At 37.4% G+C, this 15,718-nt stretch overlaps 2 protein-coding genes across 2 annotated transcripts in view; one reads left to right on the top strand and one right to left on the bottom strand.

The window, feature by feature from the left end:
• Positions 1-15,718, top strand: part of DOCK2 (dedicator of cytokinesis 2) — a 160,257-nt gene that overhangs the window by 63,440 nt on the left and 81,099 nt on the right. The gene's annotated exons all lie outside the window — the stretch shown is intronic.
• Positions 4,181-15,718, bottom strand: part of INSYN2B (inhibitory synaptic factor family member 2B) — a 29,916-nt gene continuing 18,378 nt past the window's right edge. The window contains exons 2-4 of the mRNA XM_058815474.1: positions 12,065-14,195; positions 9,341-9,415; positions 4,181-5,924 (exon numbers count right to left, since the gene is read on the bottom strand). Coding sequence (XP_058671457.1) covers positions 5,738-5,924; positions 9,341-9,415; positions 12,065-13,431 — 1,629 coding nt within the window. The 5' untranslated portion in view covers positions 13,432-14,195 and the 3' untranslated portion in view covers positions 4,181-5,737. The remainder of the gene's footprint in view (positions 5,925-9,340; positions 9,416-12,064; positions 14,196-15,718) is intronic.

Raw genomic sequence — 15,718 nt, 5'->3', positions numbered from 1 at the left:
GCTGAAGCAACACTTAACAAAATAGCCTTTCACATGCAAATAAATTGTTTTTAACGAACAAAAGTCTTTGGTATTCAGAAAGAACTGGCAAAAGAAGCTTTTACTATGCTCTGCGTGCTACTTTAGTCACCAAGTTAATTTTCAGGTTTGCTTTAACACTTTTGAGAGGGTCAATCTTGCTATGAAAGCCTGAATGCTTGATCTTTTCAAAATTAATCACTAGTCAAGAATTATGTCCTGGAGAATGCTTAGATGAGCTCAACTTGCTGAAATTGTGGGGAAGTCTGCAAGGACAGGGGGGACATGTGGAGTTTCTGCAGCTGGACTGTGTAGCTGAGGTTATACAGGTACAAGTGACATTTCAAATGGGGACAAATCTATCACTTCTGGGAGGACAGGAGGTTATTCTTTAGGTTTTAAATCTGTTACTGTGTTTGTGAACGTTGCAAGTGTTTTTATTAATTTCTGCAGTGTCATTTACTGTAACTTGAAAATGCTGTGGAAAGTAACGCAAACACTGATTTACACTGATAAGAAACAATGGTTACAACTTACAGTACCTCTAATTCCTTACAAGTTTAAATGCCTTGCACCTGACAGATAACTGGATTTGGTTTACCTGAGAGGTTTTTTGATTTCTGACAGGGATAAGCAGGTTAATTTTCATATTCAGGTGGTTTTTTCACAATCCTCTAGCTTGTTGGCAGAGATGTGGGTTTACAGTTGCCTGGATCTTTTTGTGCTGTGATACCAGTTGAAGGGAAAGGGAAAGGGAAAGGGAGGTTCTGCCTTGGGCTTAGCTGGTAAGTGCCTGCTGGGAGCTGTGTTAGTGTAATTACTGAGAAGAGTCAGGCTCAGAACGAAATAATCTCCCCAGGAGAAGGAGGTGGCGGTGGAAAGGTAATTTGGCTCTCTGCAGCTACTGCAGGGAAGACTTAGTTAAATGCCATTCTTGCCTTCAGTGTGGTGCTTTAGCAGCTGAAGGCTTTAACAGCTGCTTGGTTGTTTTCACTCTTAAAACCCCAGAAAACCTTGACTGTTTGTAGTCATAGAAGTGCATCTACACTTTCATGAAGAGCTTATTGTCTGAAACTGGCTATTCAAGCTTTACCTTGAATAGTATTTCATGAGATTTAGGCTTGTGGATAAAGGTCATTGTCATGCAGTGAAGTCCTCCTACAGGAATTGTAGAAGTCAAATTTATAAACCATGTAGAAATATTTGTTTTCAGTCTTGGCCTGGTTAGGTAAATAGAAATATCATAAATCCACCATATGCACCTTAACGGTTTCCTTTTGTACTTCCAAACTTGATTTAGCTCACAATATCAGTTTAACGTTATGAAGTCAGTGTAGCTAAGCTATGCAGAGATGGTTTTAGACAATATTTATATATAATATTGTACAAATAAAACTTTGCCCAAAAGAAATCTGTGAATTTAGTTAAGCAGAGCTACTCTAGAGCAGACAAGGACCACAGAAACTATTTGCAGAGCTGCCATGGTTGGAGAATTTGATATGTTCAAATATACTCATGGTCTAGCTAAAAGCTACAGCTTTTTTGTTTGGTATTCAAACTGATATCCTTGCTCTACCTGGAAATGTTGCAGAATGATTCCATGACATGCCTGTTAGCTTTCCATTAATTTTTCTTCTCCCAAAGAACAGCTGTTCCCTTCCTTTGTAATCTAAACATTATTTATTATTAATTGACTCCTGAAACCTAATAAAAATATCTCATTTTATTGCAAAGGATAACATCACATTTAAAGGGCCAAGAAATATACAAAACATACATTAGAGATCAAGTGCCATTAGGAAGGTGTGTGTGTACGCTGGCAGGATTATTATAGTGCACAGAACCATCATGAACTGCTGTTGCAGGAGACAAATCAGTATTTTATTCATACATTTTTAATTTTTAAAGAAGGTTAGTTTGACTCCATAAAACAACAATTTCAAATACAGTAATTTTGGGATATACTGCATTCTGTGCAATGCTTTATGTATAGCATATATCAAATAAATATTTCTCAGAAACTCACAATATTTTTGTAATCAAGTGCTATCAAGTAGCGGTGGTTTGGGTTTTTTGGTGGAATTTTTTTGACAACTTATGGGGGGTTTGTGTATTTTATTTTTATTTAGGAATGTGTTTGTATTTCTAACATTTCTTTCCTGCTCTGTGAGCTAGTTTTAGGAATTATGCTGTAATTTTGTAAACTAGGGAAGTTTTTTGTAGCCAGTACTTTTATCTTTGAACAGTCTACCAATTTATACTGCTCTTCCAATCCTCACACTATAAATTTTGTAGTGTGTATCTGGTACTATTTCATTTCCTATAGGAATGAATAATTAGTTAATAAAAAGATTTTTAAATGTTTTTAAACAATTTTTGAAAATATTTAAAATATTTTAAAATCATTAAATTTTAAAATATTTTAATAATAAAAAACCCCAATGCTTTCCTATCATATTTTCATATAGCCAAGATTCTTCAGTTAGGTGTTACAAAGCTTTAATTATTTTATGTTGCTAACATATGCACATTTGAAAACCTGAACAAAACAACATCTGAGCAGCATTACCCTGTTCCTGCATCCACCACTGACATCTCCTCACCACCTTTTAGTGAGACAAAAACCTTTTTTTCCAATTTTCTCTCTCTCCTGTTTCATGTAGAAAACCTTTTGAGTGTCGAGCACTGTGGGAATGGCTGGGGTAAAAACTCCTTGCAGCCTTCCTGAAGGAAAACACTGAAATTGCATATTTCTGTCCAGGAAACAGATGTCTTGGGGGGGTGAGCTTGAAAACTCTGGGAAGGCTGAGAGAGAAGTGGGTGTTCCTGCAGGGCTGAGGCTTGGCTGGCCTGGAAACCTCCTGAGCTTCCCTGCTGCCCTGGGGGCACAGCTCACAAACAGAATTTCACATCCACACCTCGTGGTCCAGACTTTACTGACTGAGAGAAACCAAAAACCATCAACTCAGGAATCTGGAAAACAAAAGCTAATTGTGACTGGGAGTTAAGGATTGAAGTTTGGTTATGGTTCTGAATCCCATCAAGCTCAGATGTTAAAATATGAAACCTGTAAGCACTTAAATCAGAGTATTTCAGATCCAGCACTTATATCAGAGTATTTCAGATTCAGCACTTAGATCAGTGTATTTCAGATTCAGCACTTATATCAGTGTATTTCAAATTTAGCACATAGATCAGTGTATATTTCAGATTTTTATGAGTATTGATGTTTCTTGAGGTCATAAGAAAGACTTAGAGCCTTACTTGTAACCACCTTTGGTTGGACTTTGTTAAACTAAGAAGAGTGTTTCTGTTTTGCATAGTTCTCCTCACCCCAGGAATTGATTGGCGCTATGTGGTGAACCAAAAGGGTGTGGTTTGTTTAAATTAAATGTTCTGGATCCTTTGAAAATAAATTGAAAGCATCATATGCATTATGTAAGCAAACCCAAAATCAGATAGCTTAAAATGAGCACTTTTTGTGCTTGTCAACAAAAAGAAAGGCAAAAGGATGGCTTTTGTATCATAAATTAGTAAAAATGGGTTCAATACAGAGAAAAAACTTGCTGGTTTTACTTGTGTTAGAGCTCTTGGTGTTGCTTATTATTATATTTTACCACAGGGGATATTGGTCTTAAAGTATTATTTTAATGCACAAGAATAATTTATACACTAATAAATCCTTCCCTGTATCAATTATAAATACTAAAGCAACAAAGAAATGCTGTTGGCACAGCAGCACAAGCAGAGCTTGAGTGTAACACAGTGATGTATTCTGGTGGAGTCATTTAATTCTTACCTTTTTTATAGCCACAACCTATTATTGAAGAGCTTTTCTGTCTCACTAAAGGCATCTAAAGACATTAGTAAAAAAATAATTTCCTTCTGAAAAGCCTCTAAAGTAACAACAGTTTTGTTCTTGTCATTTCTGTACTAACTGAAATTAACATGGAAATGGTTTTTAAGCATCAGTCCTTTAGAATTTTGATAAATTAAGCCATGGCATAGTGCAAATTTTCTTCTTAAACATTTGTTTTATAAAGAAATTAGTTCCTCCAGACAAAATTTTTCTGTGCAAAATTCTTTTTAATGTATTTTCAAATATGTAATTAACCTTAGGAATTCAAGGAACACAGAAGTGTACAAAAAGTGTACGGACATTTAAAATTAACATTGCACAATTAATACAGGATTACTTAGAAAAATAAGATGCAGGGATTGATCTATTAATACCCTGAACCAGGGCCACTTCTAAGAAAAGGTCTGCAGTACATTCCACTCAACTTGCTTTGGAAAACCTTTTCCCCCCTGCCCCCATATGAAAGGTGACCATGTTTTGATGAGTAAAATAATGGGATCACCAATCATAAATTGGGTTCCATTGGCACACCCTGTGCTAATGGTACCTTGAGTGTTTTTGGAGGAAAGAAGTAGCTGCACTGACATTTGATAAAATCTTTTCAGCATATATATATATATATAATTTTTTGTGCAATACAGATCAGTTCACTAAATATTATTTTTATGTTCCATTTTTTATCATATATTAATTTACATCTTAAGGCAAAAAAAAATCTCGGGATTTTCTGGTACAGCAATACAGGTCTTAAATGGATAGAGTGGGCAAATGATTCCGTAAGACAGTAGCCAAAATAGTAATTCCTCTTTTTCCAGCAATTGGGTGATGACATCTGAGGGATCATGTCCACTTTTAGGCTTCCAGGCGGATGAAAGACATCAACTCACACCACAGGATGGCTGTGGCTGCAGCATGGGACACGAGAGGCAATTGAAAATTGGGTTTGTTCAGTCTTTTAGAAGTGAAGATGTAGGAGAGAGGTCTCATTGATCCATGTTGCTCTTCTTGCAGGTGTGCTTGGGCAAAACAAGATGTAAAAACAATCAGAATGCAGGAAATTGAGATCAGGTGTTAGGAAAACCTGGAACAGCCTTCCCCAAGGAGCTGAGGATTCTTGTCCTTGGAGATATTCAGACCTCAAATTCACTGAACTGGACCTCGCTTGAGCAGGGGTTTAAGACAAGAGTTACAGGGACATTCTCTGGCTTTGCAACTCCCCAGTTCTTTTCAGAGAAGTCCATTAAATGACTTCTAAATGGTGGCTTTTTATAACAAACAAAGAAAAAGAGTTAAAACTTAACCTGAAATTCTTTTGTTTGTAGTTTAATATTAGATGACAGCAACAAAAATATTTCATTGGGGATGTGAAATAATTATAATTGTCTCCTCTGAGGAGAGATTTGTTTGAACAATTTAGGTTTCCCTGAATTTGTTCTTGATAATGTGGTTTGTTCAAAGCTTGATGAAGATTTTTCCTTTTAGTCAATGTTACTTATAAATGGGAAATAAAGGCTGGGTGACATGCTTAGCTTTGTCTACCATTGCTTTTTAAAGTAGAGATTTGAACTTTGTTATTTTTGGAAAGTTGAAAAAAAGGTCTTTACAAAGCGTATGAAAGTGTCCTTGGGAATAAAAGAGAACTTCCTTTTCAAAGAATCCATTTCTTTTCTTGAAAATAGTATCTTCATGCACCTTTGTTCAGTGAGCTAATTTAATTAAATTCAATTATTTTGATTTTTCAGATACTCTAATTAACCATTCTTAACCTTTGTGATTTCATAATAGCACATTTTCAGGTGTGTGCTCTCAAGCTCTTTCTGTTTTATTGTCTTTTGAAAATTAAAAGGATGCATGAGGAAGTCAAATCCACCAGAAGCATTTTCTTTTCACCTTTTTTGTCTTTCTCCTTAACTCCTTTTTCTCGGGAGCTGGAGGATCAGGTGGTGGCTTCTGAGGAGAAGCTGAAGTTGCATTTTGCTCTGCATTGTCCAGTGTTTTCAAAATCTGATGAAATCTTCCTTCTTGTTGTCTGAAGTCATATTCTACACTATGGAAAAAGAATTAGAGACCTATGCTAGTGAGTGAGAAATTCCCCCTTTAAAGAACATGTCAAAGGCTGCTTCCCTCATCAGAATAATTGGTGTTATTCAGTGATACAGCCTGGGGTAAACACAAGGGGTTAAAGGGTTGCTCTTTTGAAAATAAGTTCACCTCTTTTTTTTTTTTTTCTTGGAGTGAAAAATGTTACTTTACGTGAATTAAGAATTCCAACATTGTGCCCAAAGCAATAGGACAAAAATGAAAATGTACCACCATAACCTTTCAATACATTTCATTCAAAGGTCAGAATTTGATCCCATAATCTAACAGTCATGTGCTCATAATTAAAAACTCTCACATGCTTAACTTTGCTAAATGTGAATGTCTCCCACTAGGACACAGGCTAGGAACAGAAATATATGAAATGAAACAGTATGTAAGTCTTTGAGATAAGTGGTGTTAGTTAAGAGGAAAGTAGAACTCATTTCCCCAATTGAAAACCCTAATTATTATTGATGTCAAACAAGAGCCAAGATGTTAATTAGATAAGAGCAGATGAGTGCATTGAAATAAATTTAAGGTTCAAAAATGTCAGTGTGGACAGGGTTTAAGCAGTATTGTGTGTATTTTCCTTATTTCAGTCACCTCTTCTGGGCAGGAGAGTGAGTTGTATCAGCTTTGTCTGCTGTGAAGGCTTTAGGAGAGAGTGGAAAGGTTGTATTTGCTATGACAGGAAAAGAGCCTTATTTAAGGGAGTTGGGATGTCACTTCAAGGCCCTGAAGCTGATTTTGGCACAGATCAGAAGAAATCTGTAAAGTTAGCAAAAACTTTGAATTGTATTTTTATATAAAATTCATAAACATCACTACATAGTATGTTGAAATTAACTAGAAGATTGTTTCCTTTAATTCATGTGTCTTGGGATTTTTCATGAAATAATATAACTCAATGGGTAAAAAGAAAGCAGGAGGATAATTTTCATTTAGAAAATGAACAGGAAGTAATGCATAATAAATATTAAAAAAGCAAAAAGAAGTGATATAAAATCAGCGCCTCTTGCATTTTATCAGCTTATTATGAAAACTGTAACTTAATACCTTTCAATATTCACAGACCAAGGGTGCTGGAGAATGAAATGTTGGGTTTATAGAACATGAAAGGATAGCATCTGCTCCTGTGCCTTTTCTCCAGCCTTCTTCAGAGTTTTTAATTTAATGTTGGAGATATCATCTCCAGAGGCAAGAGGTCAATTCAGTCTTCATTTAATACTGCCCATGATAACTGGCTTGGGTTGCTACTTGCATTTGCTTATTACAATACAAAAATTTCTATTACACAACCTGGATGGAAAATCCTAAGCCTGGAATCCCTGCTGGGTAGTTAATAAAGGCAAATTTACAGTCACTGTTAGGCTGAAAAGCTCTTTATGACTTTAGTGATCAGTGTAATCCACAGGGGGATTTCTATGAGATTCATGCATTGTTTGACTGAGGGATTGTGTGATAAAGATGGTTCAGTGACTGCAACCCAGCACTCTGCGTGTGCAGGGCTTGCAGCACTGAGTGAGGCTCCTTAGGAGCAGGAAAACTGGGGGCGAGAAAAAAAATCTTGATTTTAATCACAACTGTGATGCTGTCTCAGGGGAAAATACTTGCATGGACATTTCAGGCCACGTAAAACACAGGAACTGCACATGTTTGTCTGGAGCAAACACTGACAACAATTGCTTCTTTCAGAATATTGTCTAAAGAACTTCAAATATTAGTTACTCAGAATGCTTTTTCACAACCACATCCTGTGGAACACCTCTGTAAATCAAAAACTATTGTTTCTTTACTATTTCCTCTTTGTCTCTTAAAAGTAGGAACTTTTTAGATCACCTGTGTTCTGCACATGTTCTATTAATCATTGCAGTGTGAGCCTCCAGGCACCATTACTGCTGCAAACTACCTGTAAATCAAAAAGGCCCCTGAGTTTTTTCTTACTTCCTCTGTTCTTTCTTTTGAATGATGGTGTTTGTTGTTCAAGATCTATCCTGCACTGAAACCATGTAAACCTAAAAACACAGGGTGTTATTGCAAAGAGAGAAGGCATCCTGTGCTCAAGGGAGGTCTGTATATAAATTCTGGGGAGTGACCTGTTCATGTCTAGCCCATAAAATACACAGAGATTGTTTGTTCAGAGACCACGATCAAGTGAAGGAAATCTGTTTTTTCTTTTTTTCTTTTTTTTATGGATACAGTCTGTGCTCTTGGATAAGTCATGTAACTTCCCAGGGTATCCAAGGGGCTGTTAAGACCTCCAGCTTTGTCTCAGAGGACTTGTGGTGTTTAATTTGTGACATGTTAATTACTTGGAAATTTCATTACCAGAGGTTTAGGACATCAGTGTGGGACTGAGCTGCATGTTGAACAATAGGTTCCAGTGCTGTGTCTAGTTTGTTAAGCTCTTTACTAAATTTGGTTCATGCAGAATGTGCAGTGTGAAAAACACTTCCATGTAAGTATTTTCTATTAATTATTTCCATTAAAAAATTAAAGTTATAGTGATTACAAACTGTTGAAGATAATAGTCTGCCGTGTTCTTTGAAATGAAGGAAAAGCTTCCAGCCTCAAAGAGAAATTCTGTAACTCTTTATTTTTGTAAATGGAATCAAGTAACCCAAGGTGTGGGGTTTCTGCCTTGTAACTGAGCTTGCAGAGATTGGATATTGTCTTTATAAATTCCCTTGCTGAGTGGACAAGGTACATGTGCAGCCCAAGCAAGACTTTGTACCTGCTGGCTTTGGGCTTGATGCCTGGACAGCTGAAGGCCCTTAGAGTGTGTTTGTACAGACATAGCATTTGAAACATGTGCAGCTCCCAGAACACAGCCCTGAAATCTTTCTGGCCATAAGAGTTTAGATAAACTGCACTTTAAATCTGAAGTAGCCTACACTCAAATTGTGCTTTCTGATATTAAAAACAGCTGAGGTGAAGATGTGGGAATTTTGGGTTTGTTTTGCAGGTTAGCATGAACTGTAGCTGTAGCCCACTGGCATTGAGAGAACTGAGAATATATCTTTTCCAAGATCTAAAATTACTACAGAAACCCTAGCTTTAAAAATGTACCACATAAAGGAATTCCATCATCAGAAATGGTATCACAGCTCTTCAAAGCATGCCAGTAATAACACTGTGAAACTTTAGAGGGAAATTTCTGTTTGAATTCTCCCAAGTCCAGTTCCCCTTTCCTTTCAGCTACCACCACTGTGAATTGTTTTCTATTTGGGGAACAAACCAAGCACCTCATACAAACCACTTTTAGTTTTTTCTTAAAAACTGTTTTTTAAAAACAGTTGTGACATTTGACAGGTGTGAGCAAAGCAGTGTTTTGTGCAGCTGGGGTGTGCAGGCAGGACAGGACTGGGGGGAGCAGGGTACCTGTAGATGATGCACGCCGTGTTCTGGCAGGTGCTGCAGTTGTTGAGGTCCTGCCCAGTGTGGTAGAAGTTCCTCCTGGAACAGACAGCAGTCCATGAGATGTGGAGTTACAGGCACAATAACAGAGCTCTGAGGCCTTTATGAACAAAAGCCACTCTGTTCACCACTTCTGTTAGTTCTACTAAAAATTCTAGTACCAAATTCTAAGCTGGAAGATTTCTTTAAACACACACAAACCCTGTGAGCCTTGTCCTGACCTCTCCCACCTCATGCTGTTAAGAGTTCTGGTTGTTGGTTCTGGTATGAATACTTGTTATGAAAACACTTAGACATGGGACTGCTTCTAAAAAACACATTTTCAAGTATTTGAAAATCCATGCAATTTTCTGAATCAGCTGATCTCTGTCCTTGTGCTTTCCAGTCTTCCCTTTTCATGTTTCCTTATTTGACTATAACCAAGTCAGATTTTTACTGCTGATAAGTTACAAATTTGTAGTGTTGAGGAAAAAAAAAAGTGAGTTTTCATGCTTAACACCAACTAGAGCTGAAGTATTTTTATGATGGAGAGACCTGTGAAAGAAACAGGTTGAGATTGGTGGCTCATTACATCCGAAGTGTAACACTTATATTTAACAAGTTTTATTTGAATTAGGGGAGATCAGTTGGTAGCAAAATAATTTTCTGATTATTTTGGGGAAAATTGGAGTTCTTCATGTATCTTGTTGTGCTGTCAATAAAAGTGCTTGGAATATTCAGTGTTACTGTGAGGTAAATCTGCCAAGGTGTATTGAAGCTTCTCGCTGAATCTCAGAGAGACACTTCAAAATATTTGACAATATTTTTTTCAACCATGTGGTAACTGAACAGAAATGGATTATAAATATTGCTGGATAAGTGACCATGCTTCACTGCAAATTAGTCTTTGCTATGGGCAGATTCACAAACATAATTGAAATTTAGGTTCTCCCCTAGAGAGCTGCATGCAGGGGACAAGGAGTGGCTGTTCCTTTTTGTCCCTTCCTGTGGAACCACACTCAGGTGGTGACTGGATGAAGGTTACAACAGAGAAATGACTGCTGAGCTTGAGACATATTTGGATCCCTACCTCCAATCTTGCCTCTTACCTGAATTTTCAGTTTGGAGTGTTGTAAATAGTTTTTGCATTTTTGCTGTTAGTTTGTCTATGTGGATTTTGTCTCTTGTGTTTGGGCTGTTACAAATTTGGTGCTAGAAAATCAAATGGAACAAGCCTCTGAGAGAGGGTATGTAACACTGAGGGAGGAGCTGAATTGCATGGGGAAAATGTTAGATAGAATTTATGTGGTCACAGGGGAAACTAAGGAAAGTATTTTTAATGATAACAACCAGATGGACATTACTAGTTAATGTTTCCAGATTAAAAAAGGTAATATGTATGGAGTAAAATCACATGCTAAACTGATTTAAATTGTTTGAATTTTTTTTAATGAGTATAAATTCTTATTTGAATTTTGAGTTGGAATGTTATTCAACAGAAACACAAGTTAACTTCAATTCCAAGCTAAAATACTTGAGAAAAGAAAGAATTCTTCATTATTTTTTCTCTTTTTTTACTTCAGAAATTGTAAGAAAATTGGAGTATATAAAGCTGTGGCCTCTGTTAGTTCTATCCTGAGAGTTCTGCCCACATAGGCCAAGGGCAGACCCTGGTGCTGGGTGGTGTAAGCACTGCAATGTTGTGATCTGGGCTCTTTCTGCAGCTGCACCTGCACGAAACCCTCAGTGCAGCCTCCTTGTTGTGGTGTCTGCACAGTTTGTGGAAATGTGGAATATTACCTGATTTGGTCATTATTGTACCAGTAAATACAGCTGATACACAGGATCTAATTTTAGAATTGAGTGCAGTTTTGCATGCATAAGTGATTTATCTACATGCATGAGATGCCTGTGCTGAAGACTAAATTTATGGTAGCATAATCTCTTCATGTTCTTTTTTCTTTAAAAAATGAAATGGAACCGTTATTCCCTTGATTTGTTTCTGAGTTTTTCAAATATAAGTTGCTTGAAGGATATACTACTTTACAACAAAACAGGACTTTAAAGTGTGTCCTAGATGCAATTACTAAAAGAGATGCTTTTGGTAGCTTGGGAAGCTTTATTAGGATATTCTGAAACCTGTTTTGAGCATAAAAATATTTAAAATTCTATTTTAACTTTGTCCTGTCTTTAGATCTTAGTTGCATTTATGGTATTATTATTATTTATAACACATAATAATGCATGAATAGTGCTTGTAGCCTTGGCACAGTCTGTGTCACCATAGTGACAATAAATACAGGGTTTTTACATTGTATGGGGATGAGAAGGGAGCCACTGTGAAACCTGAGAGTCTGAAGTGAGTTCTTGCTGACAGCCTCCACATGCTCTGTCCTTAGCTCTCAGTCTGGCACTCCTTGTGTGTCTGACCCTGCCATGCTCTGAACACCTTAAATCTAAATAAAAAAGGGAGGTGTTAAGCTGGGTCTTGCACTGGATTTTGTAAAGGCAGTGTCAGCTAAAGCCAAGCTCTAAAGGGACTTTCTTCTCTGCTGAGGCCCAAACATCACAAAAAGGGTGTATGATACATTTTTGCAAACTCATCTTTAAATATCAGAACAGCTGTGTTTTTCAGTAGCAAAGGTTAAAAGAATGCTAACATCTACTTTTCACTTCTGATGAATTACTAATATTAAAAATGAACCATACCCTTCACTGAGGGCTCTGGATTTTTCCAGGTCTTGGATTACATTCAAAAGGACTTTAATCTTCTCCTGGTTGGACTGCAAGGATTCCTCTACAGACTGCAGCCTGCCTTGTAGGGCAGAGAGTTCTCCATGTGCCAAGTGAATTTGATTGATTTCATTAATCTCTTTGTTGCTTTGCGGGTTTATTTCATTCCTTGGCGGATAAGACTTTGTGTGAAATCCTTCCGCACAGCTGTTACACTGGGAAACATCTGACTGGGTGGAATTGTTCTGGATTTCAGTGTCACATGGATTTGATGCATTGGTGCTGGGCACTGACACTGGTGGCTGATCATCACTTGGGAGTGTCACACAGCTGGAACCTGGCTTGTGCTCTCCTGCCTGGTGACAGTCTCTGAGGAAACAAGGAGATGAGCTGTGGTTTGATGGGGGTGACAGTGGAGTAGCTTCCTTACTGCTGGCATCTCTGCTGGCTGCAGGCAGCTCAGAATCAATTTTCTGCTCTTCAGGAGCAGCAGAGTGGGGGTTACATTCACTGCAGTTCCCAGAGTTGCTCAGGCAAGGCTCTGCTCTGTCAGAATCAGATGACAGTGTGCTGTTTTCATGACTTTCATGGCTGTTGATGACAGTAGAAGAATGCAGTGAATTACTTGAAGCTGTGGCTGTGTCTGGTGCATCCAGGGGAATGTTTCTGTCCTGTGGGAAACTCACATGAATGTATTCAGGCACCTGTGTGGCCGCAGTTGTCTTGTCTGACTCTGAGAAATCCCCCGAGTACCGCGGTCCATTGCTTTGTGCTTTTGATGATCTCTGACCCAAGCCCACCTCACTATTCCTGCATCCATCCTCCAAGTGATGACTTATCCTCAGGTAGCAGAGCTCTGAGGACAGAATGTCTGGTTCACAAAGGTTGCCATTTACCTGGATAGAGTTTGCAGGCTCTGCTGGCATTTCTGTCAGTGATTTGCTTACTGTCAGCTTTTTCCTTTTAAAAACAGGGAAATGTTTCCTGAGGCTGGGAGAAGTTTGTATGGCAATATTCCGAAGCCCCTTGTGAGCCCTTGGAAAAGTTGGAGACTGAGTTAGCAAAAAATTGTGATCCCTAAATATTTCAGTTTTGCCAGTAGTGAGTGCTGTGTGTGGGGCAGGATCGGCCTCCAGCTCTGCCTTGCTGCTGACACCATCATCCTTGAAGCGCACCTGCTGGGATTTGGTCCTGCGGTGCTGGGGGTGCCTCAGAAAATCTGCTGAGTCCAGACTGTTCCTTTTCAGGAGCACTGGTCTCATTTTCATGTTTTGCTGGGCCATTGAATCACAATTTAAAGTCTGTAAGTAACGTGTTTCTTTGCGACCCATTTCATTTGACATTTGACCTGTATGTTAATATTGTTCCTAAGATACAAATTAACACCTTACTCCTGGAGCTTAGCATTCTTCTCCTTGTTATTATGTATATTTTCAACTGGCATGTTCTCTTTAGGGATCCTCTTTCAAATTTAATTGCTGATTAGACCAAAACTAAGATAAATTAAATATAAAATTTAAGGAAATATTTCTTGTAGCTTGGGAATGCAGAAATCCTTTTACCGGTAGCTAACATGGTCTTTGTATTACAAAATTGCAACAGGCTGTTTCAGTGAGCTAATTTAAAGGTAAGGTTGAGTCTATGGCTTTCCTGGAGGCTCTCATTTGACAGCAGCTCTCCATTAGGGATGCAGCTCTTTTTTTTTCTGATTGACCAGTCACATGTGTTTTATTTGCATGTTGTCTAAACAAGCATAATAACTTCTGGGGGCATTTTCATTTCTGATGCATAGTTGTACTGATGGAATATATCCATTAATACCAAACTGAATTGTTTTCTTTAGAGATAGCTTTTCTTCCTCAGCCATCTTTTTAATGTCCTGTTGAAACTAATCTTCCCAAAGAGGTAAGGAAAATGTCACCACTTATGACCAGGGTAAAATACACCATCCAGAGGGATTCAGTGAGAAAAGTTACTGATGTGTAGTTGTTACTGCCATTCTTGCAAACACAGGGCAGATCATTTCCAAGGGCTTGCCTCAGCTCTGTAAACAGGACAGAGGTCCAGGCTGAATAACCAGAAAAAGCAGAAGAGCAGAAAATGTTTCCTGAAAATAAAAAGACAAGAGTTGTAGCTGAACACAGTGGCAAAGGGTGGTTTCCTGCTGCTGTTTCCTAGGCACTTTGCATCATCTCTGCTTCTGAAACTTTGGCAATGACATACAGAAACTGAAAAATGGTTTACAATTTGCAAGTGGTTTAAGTTTTTTTCATATGAAATACAATGCTCAAAAAATGGTTGTATATATTTATATGGAACAGATACAAAATATCATAAGCTTGAATCTGGTCCCAAATGCAGATCTTAAAACTTAAGCAGTTAGATTTGAGAATGGCTATTAAATCCTGGTATGGATGAAATATCCAAAACTGAACAGTACAAATGTGAGTTCTAAATTTGGAGGAAAGTTAAGATTTCAACAAAAATCAATTTTTTTTGTTGTTGTTGTTAAAGTTATTATTTTCAAGCATTCAGATTTGAGTACAAGACTGCAGCTAAATTCCCAGTACAGTGGTAGTTTACTATTAATCCTGTTCCCTGTTAATTCACTGGTCATTTCATTAGCCTTACTACTTCCATTAGCTCAGAACCTTTTATTTAAGCATTGCACAGATTTTACCATATTTAATTTACAAGAATTGAGGAGATGGGTGCAGTGGGAAAAATCTTGTTACAGAATACAGCAAATTGTTATGCAGCATCATGTAACATTTAGGCACTGTAATATAATTTAAGCAAAGTAATAATATGATATTACTCCATTATAAAGTTTTAGAAGAAAATGAGTGTTGGATTATTTCACTGCAGAGAGAAATGTCACATAAAATATTGAGAAAATAAATATGTGCATTAATACAAAATTTTACTTTTGTGATATTCATGAAGTCATAGGAATATCTATGCTGATTGTGCACTGGAAACAAGAATCACAGTAAACAAGTCCAACAGTTTCTGCAAACAACATCCCAGTGCCAAGTTCTGAGTTCTCATTTCACCCACTAATTACCAGAGACTTTTAACGGTTCTGTTTGAGAATTTATCCAAATATTGCAGCAGCATTCTCCCCATCACAGCTGCTGTGCTCCAGGCAGATGGACTACTTTAAAAGTTATACTTGCCCAATTAAATTCCGAAAGAAGCTTTAGAAAGCTAATCCTTTGTGTTTTAAATAAAAGTAAAAAGCCCTTAAGGGTTTTATAAGAGCTCTCCTTGGGCTGTAGAAGCATTTGAGCTACATTCCTGCATTCTTAATTTGAAAATTGCTATTTTAACTCTGTTGATTTTTAGCTACCTTGTCATCCAATACTCTGGGTTTACTATGAATTCTAATGAACGTTTTGGTGCTGTTGTTTATATTAAATCAAGCTGAAAGGAAAAAATGTATAGCTAGGAATGTTCAAATATTTGGATTGAAAACCCAGACTAGTGAATTTCAATGAGTTATATGTGTCTGTTCTTGAGTTAACAAATCAGTTCAACATTGCCAATTACTAAGTTTAAATAACATTTTCCCTTGCCCAGCATCTAATTCTTTATTCTTTCCTGACACAGCAATTTAAAGTTCTTGTT

Source organism: Ammospiza caudacuta, chromosome 16, assembly GCF_027887145.1.
Source record: "Ammospiza caudacuta isolate bAmmCau1 chromosome 16, bAmmCau1.pri, whole genome shotgun sequence".
In the NCBI taxonomy this organism is placed as follows: domain Eukaryota; kingdom Metazoa; phylum Chordata; class Aves; order Passeriformes; family Passerellidae; genus Ammospiza; species Ammospiza caudacuta.
The sequence above is the reverse complement of the archived record's forward strand: the minus strand, read 5'-3'. Positions and strand labels throughout refer to the sequence as shown.